The 15,447-nt window shown below is 38.6% G+C and overlaps 1 protein-coding gene across 4 annotated transcripts in view; it reads right to left on the bottom strand.

Annotated features, from left to right (window-relative positions):
• Positions 1-14,881, bottom strand: part of PHF20 (PHD finger protein 20) — a 46,270-nt gene extending 31,389 nt beyond the window's left edge. For 3 of the 4 annotated variants that reach the window (XM_070941635.1, XM_070941636.1, XM_070941640.1), the window contains exons 1-3: positions 14,764-14,881; positions 4,829-4,931; positions 2,709-2,819 (exon numbers count right to left, since the gene is read on the bottom strand). In XM_070941635.1, coding sequence (XP_070797736.1) covers positions 2,709-2,819; positions 4,829-4,926 — 209 coding nt within the window. In that variant the 5' untranslated portion in view covers positions 4,927-4,931; positions 14,764-14,881. The remainder of the gene's footprint in view (positions 1-2,708; positions 2,820-4,828; positions 4,932-14,763) is intronic. The other variant, XM_070941638.1, reaches the window with a different exon arrangement.
• Between the last annotated feature and the right edge of the window lie 566 nt (positions 14,882-15,447).

Raw genomic sequence — 15,447 nt, 5'->3', positions numbered from 1 at the left:
CTACCCATCCTCCACACAATCATTTAATGCCTGCGACTGGATCAGCCACAATCTACCTACGAGACCGTCTTTTGCCACCAATAGCCTCCCACCGACCAGTTCGTTCTCACAGGGAGGGACTACTCAGGGTACCGTCAGTCAAATTATGTCGACTGGCGACTCCCAGGGGGAGGGCCTTCTCTGTGGGGGCTCCAACCCTTTGGAATGAACTGCCCCCGGAGATACGGAATATCCCTGATCTCCGTGCTTTCCGCCGTGCCCTCAAGACCCTGATGTTCCAACAGGCAGGGCTAAACATACAAACATGCAAATGATTTTTTAAATGTTATCTAATTCTGGGTTTTATTTAATTGACCAAACTAAGTAACAATTTTAATTAGCAATTTTATGATGTTTGTGTGTCTATATTTTTCTTGACTGTACACCGCCTTGAGTCCTACGGGAGAAAGGCGGTATAGAAATATAATAAATAATAATAATAAATAATAATAATAATAATAATAATTGCAGTAATTGAGTAAGCGATCATCTCGCTTAACAACTGCTTTGCTCAATCACATAAGATTCCAGGCTCAAATGTGTCAATAGTCAAGGACTATCTCTACTTCTTTTCTTGCAAACTATTTTGCTTTACTTGTAAAGTATTCAATTTATATCTGAAACAGAAAAAGTCCAGAATCTGTGTGAGCTGATACTTGTAAAAGCCTATTCTTTTAAAAGAAACCCAATCAAATAATTGCTGAATAGAATTGTGTCTAGAAAGGTACAATGCTGGAAATGATCGGGTTATGTCAATTATGGTTTGCCTAACAAACATTGTCATTGACATTTTCCTTCTAATAATTAATATTTACTTGTACATGTTACTTGAATTGTTTATTTAATAGCTTCTGTTCTATATATATAAAATGGTTCAACATATTTATAAACCATTAGAAGAGAATAGATGCATTTCAAGGTTGAACTATAGGCTCCTTGGTGCTCTCTGACCTTAGTTTAGTTGGTTATTTGCAAACATTTCATTACCTGACTAGATAACTCCTTGAGTATTAGAAGGGAGTAGGATTTGCTCTGTTTATATACAATAGCTTGCCCTGTCAATGTTGATGGGTGTGTTGCTTTCTCCCTGATAATTCCTCAAGCAGTAAACAATGATCTAATCAAAAACTACCAAGGAAAAAACAACACTCCCACCAACACTGACAGGACAAGCTACTGTATATAAACAGAGTGTCATTGATGGAGATGAGCAGCTATAGAAATTGAATGAATGAATAAATGAATAGAACTCAGATTAATTATAGCAATAGAAAATGCCACTAACTGATTTATAAAAATAGAGGTTAACCAATCCTGGAAGCCCTATGAAAAAAGGAAAAAGCAGATGAGTCTAAAGCAGGGGTCCCCAACCCCCCGGGCTGCGCGGCCCACTATCAAGCTGCAGCCAGTTTGGGACCGGGCCACAGAAAATGCCAGGTGAGCGCGTGTGTGCAGCTCTCCTTATGCAAGTGGTGTGTGCTTCCATTCATCTGCGAAGCTCCACTCACGCGAGCAGCAGCAGCACACACTGGCTGCTCTCACATAACCATCCCCTCCCCCCTGCTGGGTCGCTAAGCCAGAAAGGTTGGGGACCACTGGTCTAAGGGAAAGTTAATACTCACAACTCTTTATATTTGCACAACCTGTGACATGCAGCCCTTCAATCCTTGACTAAACCATATTAAATGGTTTCAAATATTAATATAATTTTAATATAACAAAAAGGTAATTATTAAATATATGGAAAGAAATAATATTAATTGCATTTAATTAATTTATATTTAATTCAAAATATGCTTATTTTTTAACTTTGGTTCGGTCCATTTTAGAGTATGGTTTCCAACATGTTATTCAAAAGGCAAATGTCATCTGAGAAAAAAATTGCACTACCTTGCACTAAAATAGTTTAGAGCAAAGATGTGCAAGCTTTCAGCAGTTGGAAACTATGCTTATACTTATCTGGTTGCAAACCAAAGTTGGAAAGATGATAGTATAATTGAAGAGTAATCTATTAAATATTATAGTTTACTATACCTATTTCTTATCTTCCAATGAAAACCAAAAAATGATTTCATAAATTTAATCCTATAGGAGCATCTTGGGGGGATTCTGAGAGCCAACCATTCATGATTAGTGTAATGTCCAAATCCAGGATTCTAATTAGTAGTTCTGATATATGTGGTGCTTAAATTAACTTCTCCTTAGATATCCTGAAATCAACGTTTTATTAAATCCCAAAATCCTCTTAAACCAGGTTTGCCATGGAAGAGAAGTAGTAAATATTGAAGTCCACTGCTCATTTTCACTCCAAGACATAGTTACATTTAAGGCAAACAATTAAAAAAAAACTTTCTTTATATAATTTGTTGCAAATACCAATATAAATTTAGCTATTTTTGTTCAGTACATTATATTAAAGCTTAGACAAATGTCACTATGGTATTTTATTAGTTATTAAATCAGCTTAATAATTTAAAGGTATTTCCACATGAATACAGCCAGCAAGTTCAGGTAAATTACTTCCTTAAATGTTATTGGAATAAAGCCAAACAAGCTAAATAAATAAGTAAATAAATAAATAGCAAATGGATCTGCATTGGAAGATTTGCAACACAATAAGACAGCATTACAAAAGATGTATCCAAGTTTGATCATGAAATAAGAAATACCAGTTTTTTAATCTGTCTCGGGCTTCCAACTGGGCTCCCACTTCAAAGTTGATACCTCTTCTGTTTGGTGGATGTTTTTTCATTTTGTTATAAGACGTTGCTTTTATTTCCCTGAAAAATGCAATTAAACATCAATCACCAGAACTAGAGTTATGCTCTTTTTGATAAACTGTCTAATTAAAATAATTCACAATCCATATTTCAAGTAAAAAAATCTGTAGCATTATGTTGAAAACACGTTATTGTCTTCTCAAGGTGAAGACCGTATTTGTATAGTCTTTATCTCAAACCTTATTAAAACTGAATTGTTTTAATTGTGACTGCCATGTCAAACTTATTATACAAGAAGTTCCATCTCAAGAATTGTGTCTTCTATGTGTATGAATTAAATTAAAATACAGACTGCTTGGAATTAAAGTATCTTGTGCAAGTAATTTTTAGGCCATTACTTATTATAAGCATTTTATGCCTGGGAAGACAATTTAGTATAGTGTTGGTACAAAATGATTTGTTCTATATATCTTTACTTGCTCCGTCTAAGGGCTGTCAAACTTGGGACCTGCAGGCCAGATGCATCACACACTGGTCACAGCCATGCCCGGCTTAGCAAAGGGAAAAAAAGTTGTGATACATCATGTGATGCCACCATGACGACGCAAGTTTGACATCCGTGATCTATTATCTTTCTGAATGTTTTACCTCTGTATAGCTGCACAGACTAAGCATAATTAAATAGCACAGACAAAGAATATGTGCCACATGGAATAGCTATTATAGGTAATAACTGTTTCAAGTGGCTTCCATTCAGTAGCTGCATATAATATTGCTATAATTTGCAATAATGTATACCTGATATAGAGAACAGATTGTCCTTAAGAATATCTTTATGATCAACACTGACTTGATGGCACAAGTCAATAATCAATGTGCTTTTGCCACTAGTTTCATAATTCTACTGTATTTAAATCATTTAACGGTCAACAAACTATCTGAGCAACAGATTTCAACTTTCAATTTTGGTCACACTTCTTCTAAATATTTAGGATATTCATATTGTTAATTTGGGGCATGAAATGGTTTACTAAATGTAAGACTGCAAACACTGTAACCCCACTGTGTTATATTTAATATAATGGAACTCACTTGTTTAAAAGTTTGCAAGTTTCTGTCAAGGAATATACAATTATCCCTACAGTTTCATCAGCTTTCAGCTTTACAGTTTAGTTTTATGTACAACTCAAATTATAAAATAGCTTTAAAATGCTGTTTTAAATACCATAAACTAAGCTCCTGATCAGAATTTGATCATTTCTAATTTGAACTAATAAAACTACAAACTGAAACCACATCAGTACAAATTCTTTCATGAGAATATTATACAATAGCTTTAACTGGCATAATTTTGGGTATATTGTACAGTACTACTGGTTTTAATAACTACAAATAAATTGTATGACTTGATTAAAACTTGCAGTTTTGTAAAGAGCACAACAGATCAGCAGCTAAAGTGAAAGCCTACAGGGTCTCCTGTATAAACAGGGGGTTGGACTAGAAGATCTCCAAGGTCCCTCCCAACTCAGTTATTCTACATTCTATTCTGTATTCTGCAACTTGAAGTTGTAGGACAGAGATTTTCTCTAAAACAATGTTTTATGCCCTTCTGAGATTCCATGAAAAAGCCGGAGGTCGTGTTATTATGTTTATTAGGTAAGCCTTTTACCATATAGACCAAAACTATCCCTTCTAGTACAAACAGTCTAATGAAAGCAGAGCAATGTAATTATCTCCTTTTCTGAGTACACTGTACATATTACTCTTCTTACTCTTCTTTATAGATCTAGAAAACAGATTTACCTAGGGGATTAAAAGCTAAAATTCATCTTGAAGTAATCTTTACTATCTCCTTAAGAAAATTACCTTCTATTTCGAAACAATTGTACAAATAGAAGTTGGCTTTTATAACCTTTTCTTTTTCCAAATGGTTTAGTTTCCATTGAATGCAAAGCTACACCAAGCTTAAGTTTAACATGCTGTTCAACCCAATCCAGGCTGAAATTAGTGTTAAATTGCTCTTATCTTAATCATAAACTGGTACCATGGCTTGCAGTAAGCTCACTTACCTCAGCCATGGCTCTGAGTGCCACTGCAGAAATAGCTGCCAGGGAGACAGTGTCACCTCACCAGAGGAGTGTAACAGACCATAGGCCCATATAAGCATTCAAACTGAATGGATGAAAAAACATGAAAGAGGATATGTACAAACTGTTATAAATAAAGGACAAGCAAATACATGGGACAGTGTTTACTGTAGATAGCATGTACAGAATATGCTATGCTAAAAATCTTAACTTTTTAAGTCTGTACTGCAAAGAATTGCTTTTGGGGGGATGGGCAGCTATACAAATTTGATAAATAAAATTATCCTCCCTGATATTGCCACAAAAGTAATTTTTCTCAAATGAGTGAGAAAATAAGTTAACAAGTACATTAAAAAGAGAAAACTACATAAATATTCAGGTCATACAGTTCTAATAATATGCATGCTATGAACAATTTACTGCTACATATTAGATCATCATTTAGCACAAACTCTTCTCTACCAAACATCTCAAAAGCCGCAGTGGCACAGTGGTTAGAGTGCAGTACTGCAGGCTACTTCTGCTGATCACCAGCTGCCAGCAGTTTGACAGATCGAATCTCACTAGGTTCAAGGTTGACTCAGCCTTCCATCTTCTGAGGTCGGTAAAATGAGGACCCAGATTGTTGGGGGCAATATGCTGACTCTGTAAACCGCTTAGAGAGGGCTGTAAAGTACTATGAAGCGGTATATAAGTCTAAGTGCTATTATTATTGCTAAAAACTATTAACCACCACTGAATATATGCTGCAGTTATATAGCTGAAAAGCTGCTGTGAGTATTCAATTTTTGCTCTAAAAATCTCTACCAATACATTTTTCATAATATTGAAAATATTATAGTAGTTAAGAACATCTTATTTTATTTATTGTATCAAAGGGAAGAAGTGTGAATTTCAATCACTGAAGCCAAGTATTGGTAGTCCTCAACCTATTACCACAATTGAGACCAGAATCTTGGTCATTAAGTGAAGTTATTGAGACATGTGACTGCTTTGTTCAATGACCAGAATGTTGGCACTCTTGGTTGCAGATGTTAAGCGATTACATGAGTCATTAAGTGAAGTCCCAGGTAAAGAGTGCAGGGTGCCTCAGGGTTTTGGGGGAAGATCCTGGGAGGCTTGGCTCAAAACCCAAGCAATATTTTCAGCCCGAGTGGGGAGACATTCTCACAAAATCTGTGCTGGGCTTTCCAGGGCCTCCCCTCCCCTCTGAGGCACCCCGTGCTCCATACCTTAGTGTGCTGTCTCTCTGCAAAATCCTGCTTGGGTTTTGGTTCCTTCTTATCTCTAGGGGCTGGTTGAAAAAGCTCCTGCCAAAGGATTTCAAGCATGGAGCTGAAATCCTTCAATAGGATGCTCTTTCAACCAGCCCCCATATCTTGTAACCTTCCCTTTAGACTTTCTGGGGAAGCTGACAGAGAAGACAGCAAATGGTTAACACATGATCGTGGGGTGCCTGGCAACCAGCTGTAAGTATAAACAGGTTACCAAGCACCCAGATTGTGATCACAAGCTGGGGTAGGAGACATTTTGTGATGGTTAGAAATGCTATAAAGCATTTACAAGCCATAAACAACCCTTTCTGAGGCCATTATTAATGAAAATGTAAGTTAAGGACTACTTGTAGTCATTATGGGAATTTTTAAAATTTAGAGCAGCACTTATTGGTCAGCACATGCTCTAATATTCTCTTGAATTTCATCCCACCAGGCAATGAATGTTTCCAAATCAGCTTTCTATCTTCAGGAAAAAGGTTAACACACACACATATAACAGTAGCTCTTCAATACCTACTACTAGCATAGTAGGAATAGTACTACTACAAGAGCCTTGGTAGTACAGGGGTTTAAGGCACCCTGTTATTAAGCTTATTAAGACCAGCTGCCTGCAATTACTGCAGGGTTCGAATCTCGCCAAGGCTCAAGGTTGACTCAGCCTTCCATCCTTTCTAAGGTAGGTGAAATGAGGACCCAGTTGTGGGGGCAATAAGCTGACTTTGTATAAATATACAAAAGGATGAAGGCTATTGCTGAGCACATTGTAAGCTGCCCTGAGTCTTTGGAGAAGGGCGGCATATAAATCAAATTTAAACAAAAAAAAAAAAAAACATGCCATACCATCAAGAACAATTATAAACTCATCCAGTTCATCCCCTGCAATTCTGAATGGCAGTGGTCATTTGATTTGATTGGTTAATCCAAAATTGCAGCAGTGAGTGTCTGATACTTGATCTTTGCAACTGGATGACTTTTATACTGTACTAAAGAAATGTTTGTGAAATAGATTTGTTTAATGTAGATCAATTCCAACCTATAATTGTTCAATCTGAATGTAGAAATTAATTAGAAACATCATTGAAACGAAATATTTGGGTGAGTAGAATGTACATACAAATTTACTTGCAGTTCTGATTTAGGAAAAATATTTTTATATACTAAATATGATCAAAGAAATTCTGCCTTTTAATTCTTCTTATACTTGTCTCAATTTGGTGAGTCTTGGAATTCTAAAAATTGTTTAATTCTAGAAAAGGTTCAAATCAGACAAGCTTAAGAAATGCTCAATTATGCTGTAATAATACAAAATATGAAAATTTAACTTTTTTCCAACCTTTTCCAACTTTTTTCCAACCTTTTAGTACATTTGTAATGTAATGTCTTAGTATATTCTTTGTGAGCAACATTTATCACTTTACTATACTTACTGCTAAATATAGCAATAATTAACTATAAAAGGATATATACAGTCTTTTAATAAGTACTTATTATTCTAAAATAGCTTGAATAAGAATATTAAATGAATGTGGAGATAATTGATTTATGGTAAGAACCCTATGTTTAGAATTCCACAATTTTTTGGATGCATGCTAGCAGTGTATAGAGCAGGGGTGTCAAATTTAAGACCAGTGGGCTGTATGCGGCCTGCGGGTTGTTTAGCTCTGGCCCATGGAGCCGGTCTGGAAATAGCAAAGGACTGGCCTCTGCAAGCAAAAATGGGGAGCGAGCAGGGTGCCCCCCCTGCAACCGCTTTTGGCCTCCGGAGTAGTCCAGGCGGCCTTCCAAGCCCAAAACAGAGCCTCCGGATTGGTCCAGGAGGCCTTCCAGGCCCAAAATGGGGCCTCCGGAGTGGTGCAGGGGGCCTTCCAGGCCTAAAACGGGGCTTCCCGGAGGAAAGGCTGCTCCAGGAGGCTGTCCTTGAGTCAGAAGGTTATAAAAGAGAGGAAAAGTAAAATATTTTAATTTTCAGGCTTCAGGATCCTGCTACTATTGCCAATGTCAATAATTTATAGTTCTAGTCTTCCTATGGAGTCAGTTTCTTGATTTGATCTCTCTCTCATAAGGTGATCAAGTATTAAAAAAACAAAATCAGAGAAGTGTACACCTCCCTATTTTTACAAGTTTATAAAACCATGTCTGCGGAGGTGTGGTCCTGTGCCACGCCCACCATGGCCACGCCCCCCAGCCCACCAAGGTCAAACCTGTTCCTGATGGGGCCCTCAATGAAATTGAGTTTGACACCCCCCTTGTATACAGTAACTATGAAGACTTTAGAAAACATGTTCATATGCTGTGATTTGTCTAGACCTGTGATTGCGAACCTATGGCATACATGCCATAGGTGACACGCAGAGCCCTCTCTGTGGGCATGCCAGCCATTGCCCCAGCCCAGCTCCACTGCATATATGTGCACGCCTCCCACCAGCTAGCTGGTCTTCAGGTCTCTGCTGTGCATGGGGGGGCACATGCGGGGGAAGCACACAAGCATGTGCAGGGGGGCAGGATGCATGCACAGGGGTGGTGGCTTTCCAGGCCCAAAATGGTATGCAGGGGGGGCGTGTGCGGCACCCCCACAACCTGTTTGGCTTCCAGGTTGATACAGGAGGCTTTCCAGGCTCCCCGTGCCCTGTTTTGGGCCTGTAAAGCCTCCTGCACCAACCTGGAAGCCAAAATGGAGCGCGGGGGGTGCATATGCAGGGGACATGCGTGCATGTGTGGGGGCCCGCATTGCATTTTGGAGGTTCTGACACACGTGCGTGCATTTGCGCGCCCTTTGGGCACTAGGCACCAAAAAAGTTAGCCATCAATGGTCTAGACCTTAAAACATCAAATAGTGCAGGCAATGGATTTTCTTGTGATTTTCTATGGAAGTGAGTTGACTTTCAAAGAGGACAAGAATACTAACGCTTTTGAAATATTACGATTCCTGATAATAGCATGAACAGGTAAGAAAATGTACAAATAGATCATATAACAAAACAATTCACGGATCTCACTTGTACAAGTGACAAGCTCAAATTATCATAAAGTGAACAATTTGTGAATTGTCAAAAAGTCTGTAATGTTGAGAAGGGTAGAAAGAAGAGAAAATGTCCAACAACAAGGTGGTTGGACTCAGTTATAGCACCAATGAGTCCATCTGAAGTTGGGGACATATCCTCCTGGAGAAAATCTATCTATATTTTTCACTAAAAATTGAAAATAATTTGATGGCACATAATCAATCAATTATAGGCACAATTAAAATGTAAAGAAAGCTTTGTTTATGGTTCTGAAACACATATACTGCAGTTAAATTTAAATACAGTATCTTTATATATTATTTTAAATATATATTGCATTTTTTCATTGCTACATTGCTAACCCTCAGAAAAAAACTTACTCAATTGTTATTTCAAAATTAATTTCATTAATATGGAAGCAAGACTATAAACTAAATTTTTTCAAGAGATTATTTTCAGGCTAAAATAATGTACTATTCTGCATGTTTTCCACTGGCCAAATGTTTATATAATACTAGGTTTCATATGCTTTTGTGTTGATGAGTGAATGACTGATTCCACTACAGGAATAAATATGGTTTACTTCTGGCAACACATTGCATCAGTTAAATATTAAGTTAGCTAACAACTCATGTGTTATTTTAAATTCGGCTTTAGCTTATAATTTTCTCTCTTCAAAATATCTTTGTTAATATCATGTACAGCCAAAAGAGGTACTATTCCTTAGGTTAAAAATCTATTTTCATTCTTTTCCCCCAACTTCTCGTTTATCCTGGCAAAACTTTTCTGAAAGTTCTTTCCATTTTTTCAAGCTTCCAAAATTTTGAAACATGGATTAGAGATAGCAGATATTAATGATACAGGTTAGATAGGGAATCCAATGCTATATGAATTAATATGCCCAAATTTATTTGAATTTTAAAAATGAATTCATTCCCTTAATTGTAAATTATCAATGTTTCAAATAAAGTACCATTTTTTTCGGAGTATAAGACGCTCCGGAGTATAAGACACACATTAGTTTTTGGGGAGGAAAACAAGAAAAAATTTTTTTGCCTCTGCCTACCAGCATCCATCGGTATTCATCTGGCTAGCATCCTTGCAGCAAACAGCCTGGTCAGCTTCAGCACGTTATCGCACCCTGATTCAGCACGAGCAGCTGATTGGTGGTTGTGGAATACTGCCAATCAGCTGTTCCAGGCTGCGGGAATCGCCACAGCCTACCACCGCCTCCGTTTTTGGCCTCTGTGCGCTCCATTTTAGACCTGTTCCAGGCTGCCAGGATCGCCACAGCACATCGCCGTCCATGCGGATCGCGTTTTTGGCCTCCGCACGCCCCGTTTTTGGCCTCTGCACATTGCGTTTTTGGCCCGTTCCAGGCGGCAGGGATTGCCACCGCCAATCCCCGCTGCCTGGAACCAGCCGAAAACACGATGCGCGGAGGTGGTGATCGGCAGCAATATGCTGTGGTGATCTCTAGTCTGGAATGGGTCTAAAACAGGAGTATGCGGATGCCAAAAATGCGACCCATGCAGGCCAAAAATGGCCGACCGGTGGGTGGGCCTTGCTTCAGCAACATTTGCTGCATAAGTGGAAAAAGTTGTCTTATACTCCGAAAAATACGGTACATATAAATCTCCATCATATTTTTGCTTGCAGTGTGCAGTTTGCTAAGTCCTCTTTATTGTCATGTGAAAATTTAAAGGAAAATTATTTTCATATAGTTAGTTTTACTTAATAATCATTTGTTCAGTGACCGAATTTACGACAGAGTTGAATGAGTGATATTTACAACTGGTTGTTCCTGCAGTCACAGTATCACAATCCAGACACACAGCAATTGGCTCGCTACTATGATGTTGTAGTGTTTTGTGGTCATGTAATCATAATTTGCGACCTACACTGCCATCTTCAGGGCAAGTGGATTCAGTTAACAATGGCAACCAAAAGTGTTGGAACTGCCATGGCTAAATGGCACAGTCCCATGACATCACCATTTTGACAATGTTGCTTAACAGAAGAAATTTGGGTCCCAATACCATGTTAAATGAGGATTACTGTATTATGAAACCAAGTAACAGGCAATGGAACTAGTAACAGAAGTTTTAGACTTGTAGTGGCAACAGTAATTGGTTTATTCATGTGCAGAAGATCATAATCAATACATTTATTTAGCTCATAACTATCCTTTGTTGGAACTGTTCCTAAATCTTTAAATTGGCTTGACAGATACTTAAGGAATGGTATAATTTTTTTCTTACTAAAAATCAATAATTATTCAATATTATATAAAACTCTTTCATGATGAGGATGATGTAATCTGTTCAGTTGTGTCAGAGTCTTGGTGATTTCATAAGGCCAGGTCTCTCTACATCACGGGTGTCAAACTTGCTGCGTCATGTTGATGTCACGTGACTGTGACTTTTTTGTCTTCGCAGAGCTGGGGTGGGCATGGCCTGTGTGTGTCATGCATCTGGGCTGCGGGCCACCAATTTAACACCACTGCTCTACATCTTTTGATCTTACACTGTTTCTTTGAATTTACTATGCTCTGGCTGGTGTTAGCTTTGATGCTGTTCAGCTATCTTGTTCTTTGAAGGCCTGGTTTCCTTTTATTGCTAACTCTTCCTAGCATAAATTGCTTTCTCCACTGAATTTCCTCGCATTACATGACCAAAATAAGTGAGCCACAACTCTTTAAAGAATCCCATTGTGCATAAAATAATCAATTCTGGGAGGATTGTTTGAGATCAAAATGTAATGAATTTTAGAAGAAATTTATGTATAAAATCATCAAATATTGATCTGGAAAATCATCCAAAGCTGCATTTCCTACCACTAAAATTACATTACATAAATTTTAACTCATAAGATAAATATAAATCAAATAAACTAAACTAAAGATTGGGTTGATGGGATTATAACGTATTTAGAATCGGTTCTGATAGAAATGCTCATTATCCATTCTTTTTGGTCAAATGTTTTGAAGATATTGGTGAAATCACCCAACAAATGTTAATAGGACTCCTGCCATTGACAATGTTTCTTAAGGCACTTAAATTGTTACAACATAAGAAATATATTCAAATTCTTATCTTAACTTGAATACTGAAGTACTCTTTTTTTGGTGCAGTGTATTCAAAAATTTCGGCAATCACTTTTAGTTGAAACATTAAAGGAAGGCTTTGAAAAACCCTTCAATTACAGATTGGTTTATTTAAATTTGATTATTATTCTTTATCTGTAGTAACAATGTTGTTCTAAAGATTTTTTTCAGGTTGTAAAAATATACTTGATAAAAATATTGAGAAAGTAGGACAGGATGAAATGCGAAGATTTTAAACATATGTTAAACATACATATGTTTATTTGGATTTTTTCTTTTATCTTAGTTTTTTAATTCAATATTTTAAATAATGTTTGCCTTGCTTTTGTTTAATTTTTAAAAAGATAAAAAATATATACCTAGAAAGGCATTATTTTGAATGTGGGGTTTCTGGTTGATTTCTAAGATTCAACATAATCAAACCAGAAATATGTATTTTAAAAAATTAATAGTTTCTCTTACATTCTATACTTAAGGATTTTCGTTCAGTTAAGTTTATGCCAAACTAAATCCAAAAGTTGATGGGGCTAAGAAAAAAGCTAAAAAACTACACTTAAATAACATTTTTAATTTTTAATTCATATGGCTTCCCATCTCATATAACTGAAAAGTTAACAGTTAAAAATACCATAAATCATGCAACAATAAAAACAACACACCAACATAAACCACAGTCAAGATAAAAATAGAGTAAGCAAAAGAACAACAAAAGTCAATGGTGTTTCATAATTTTGCCTTCCTCTTATATTAAGAACTGGGAAGTGGGCAGGACTAGTTTTCAAAACCATATGTCGCCTGTGCAGTTCCGTCTTGGACCAACAGAGGTCAGTCTGCAAACAATTATGACACATGTAAGATACACAGCACATCAGGAAGGCAGCACAAGGTTGTATGGGCAAACTGCCACAATTATCATCTTGGGCAAGCAGGTTCAATAAAGCCACTTTTGAGGAGAACTGTTTTTCTAAGTGGCATATGCTGCAGTAAAAATGTTATATTTTGGAATGAACTAGCAGTACATTTTCAAAAGTTTCATTACTGCTAAATTAGACAAAGTGATGAAGAAACATCATTATAAGAATTTATTATTGAAATAAAATTTTCAAAAAAAAAACTTTCTGAAAAAATACTGTATTTTCATTAGCCCGCAAAATAAATTCCTTTAATTTAAAGTATTTCAGACTCCACTGTTGCCATACCATTACTCCATGTTTGAAATATGAAAGATCTAGTTATAAAGAATCACCCTTAATAAAGACAGAAAACTAAACACAGTTCAACTATTTTGTTCTACCAACATCTCTAGGCAACTTCAGAAACTTGAAAAATGAATTATTTTGACCCCACTAAGAATGAATATGTTTAGTTGATTTCTTGGTCAGACCAATTAAGGCCAATTCTGTGAAAAATAAATCAAGCTATCAAGATTTCTAGGTAAAAGCAGGAAAAATAATTTATTCCAGGTTGTTCGCCCATAAAGGTAATTTAAAAAAAAAAACCAATACAGAGTAGCATGCAGACAATTCGGTAAATTAAAAAAAACAACCTTGCAATGTCTATGGTCGGTACAACCCTTCCGAGGACTGACCTCTTCAAACAATAAGAACCCCGAGGCCAAGCAATTAGCAGAAAGTAATGTTATATAACTGCAACACCCATCACACGCCTGTCAAGTTAATAATACGCGCTCCCAAGTCCCAGCGATTCGTCAGCACTTATTCATTATCCTAACAGTTGATTTGGGGAATGCAGTTTTGAAAGATAATCACAGCACAGCGATGTCAATTGCTGCGACCACTAACTAAAAAGGCTATTTTTGAAAAACGTTAATCCGGAGGCGGTCCCTGAAAACAGGAGACGGGATGAAAAAAGCAACCACGCGCGCCAAGGCTTGTCATACAGAGAAGTACAACTTTTCATGCCGTTTAGGCATCGACGCGGCTTTGCGGCCCGATTTGAAGCCAGACGTTCCGATTTAAAAGGCGAATGCAGCACCTTCCCGGCGATCAAGGTCACAAAAGTAGCGTGGCATCCCAGAAAAAAAGAAGAAGAAAAAAGCCAGCACTTCTTTAGGCAGGAAGAAAGCGCGTTTACGCCTTGGCGTTCTGCCTCGGACAGGGGCTGGGCATCATCCCCGGCCTCCGACTCGGGAGAGGCAAAGCGGAAAGCATGGCGAGGCCGGCAACACCTCCCGCCCCCCAGCAAGAACTCGCGAGGCCTCCGCTCGCCAAGCCCACGCGGGCGCTACGAGTCGGAGGGGCCGGTACGCCAGGCCCCAGGGCCAGCCCCCTTAAAAAAGGCTTCAGAGAACCCGGCAGCTCAGGAGCCATTCGCCTACACGGTGCGTCGCTGGGCTCCACGCTGAGCAAAAATCAGGCACCCAAATCCCGGGAGTCTCCCACAGACTCCCGGCCGGTCCCCGCCCCTCTCCGCCTTTGTGAGGCCGTGGCGGGAGCCCTTGGTGTTTCCCTGCCGGGTTTCCCTCCGGCTGCTTTCCGCCGGGAGTTCCTTAAGAAGCGTCGTGTATCTTACCGGGTTCTTCGCACGGAAAAAAAAAAAGGCGTGAGCGTGGAAGCTGATTCTTCCCGCGAGCTCCTGTTACCGAAACCAAACAACCGCCGCCGCCGACGACGACGCAGCAGTGCCACAAAATGGCCGCCACGGCTGCAATGCCGCTAGTCCGATCGCCGTGAGGAGGAGTGGGGGGGGGAAGGAGGGAGGGTCTTCGGTGGGAGGAGCGGGCGGGGGCGTGGCTTTTGGAGTCCGGAGAGGCACCGCTTACTCACAATCTCTCCCATTCGGAACCTTTCCGGTGGACGAATGAGATCGCCGATCCCGCGCGGTTGCTGTCGCTGGATCTCGAGTCGTGTTGCAGATATTCAGAAAGTGAAACGCTCGGCTGTCTAGCGGTCTTTATCACGAGCATCCACAACAGCATCGCGCTGTTGTTAAGTCTAGTGTACAAAGTAATACGCAATGGGACGGAGGAGAAACAGTTTTCTTCCACAAAATTACACGCTATTTAAGCCTGAAAAGAAAGAAACCGGAAAAAAAGGATATCGCGGTGTAATATGAAATCACGCATTCGGAGTGCAGATTTAGTTCTTTGGTATCTTTTAGTTGCTTAAAAGAATCTTCGGTAACCAGGTTCGGATTGACTTCGCCCTGAGACGTTATAGTCTACTACTGGAGGAAATCCTGGGCTGCAAATTAACC

The sequence above is a fragment of the Pituophis catenifer genome, unplaced genomic scaffold (genome assembly GCF_029215685.1).
Source record: "Pituophis catenifer annectens isolate HBS135680 unplaced genomic scaffold, rPitCat1.0.hap2 SCAF_3, whole genome shotgun sequence".
NCBI classification, from domain to species: Eukaryota; Metazoa; Chordata; class Lepidosauria; order Squamata; family Colubridae; genus Pituophis; species Pituophis catenifer.
Note: the sequence above shows the minus strand (reverse complement) of the source record. Positions and strands in the feature narration are given on the sequence as shown.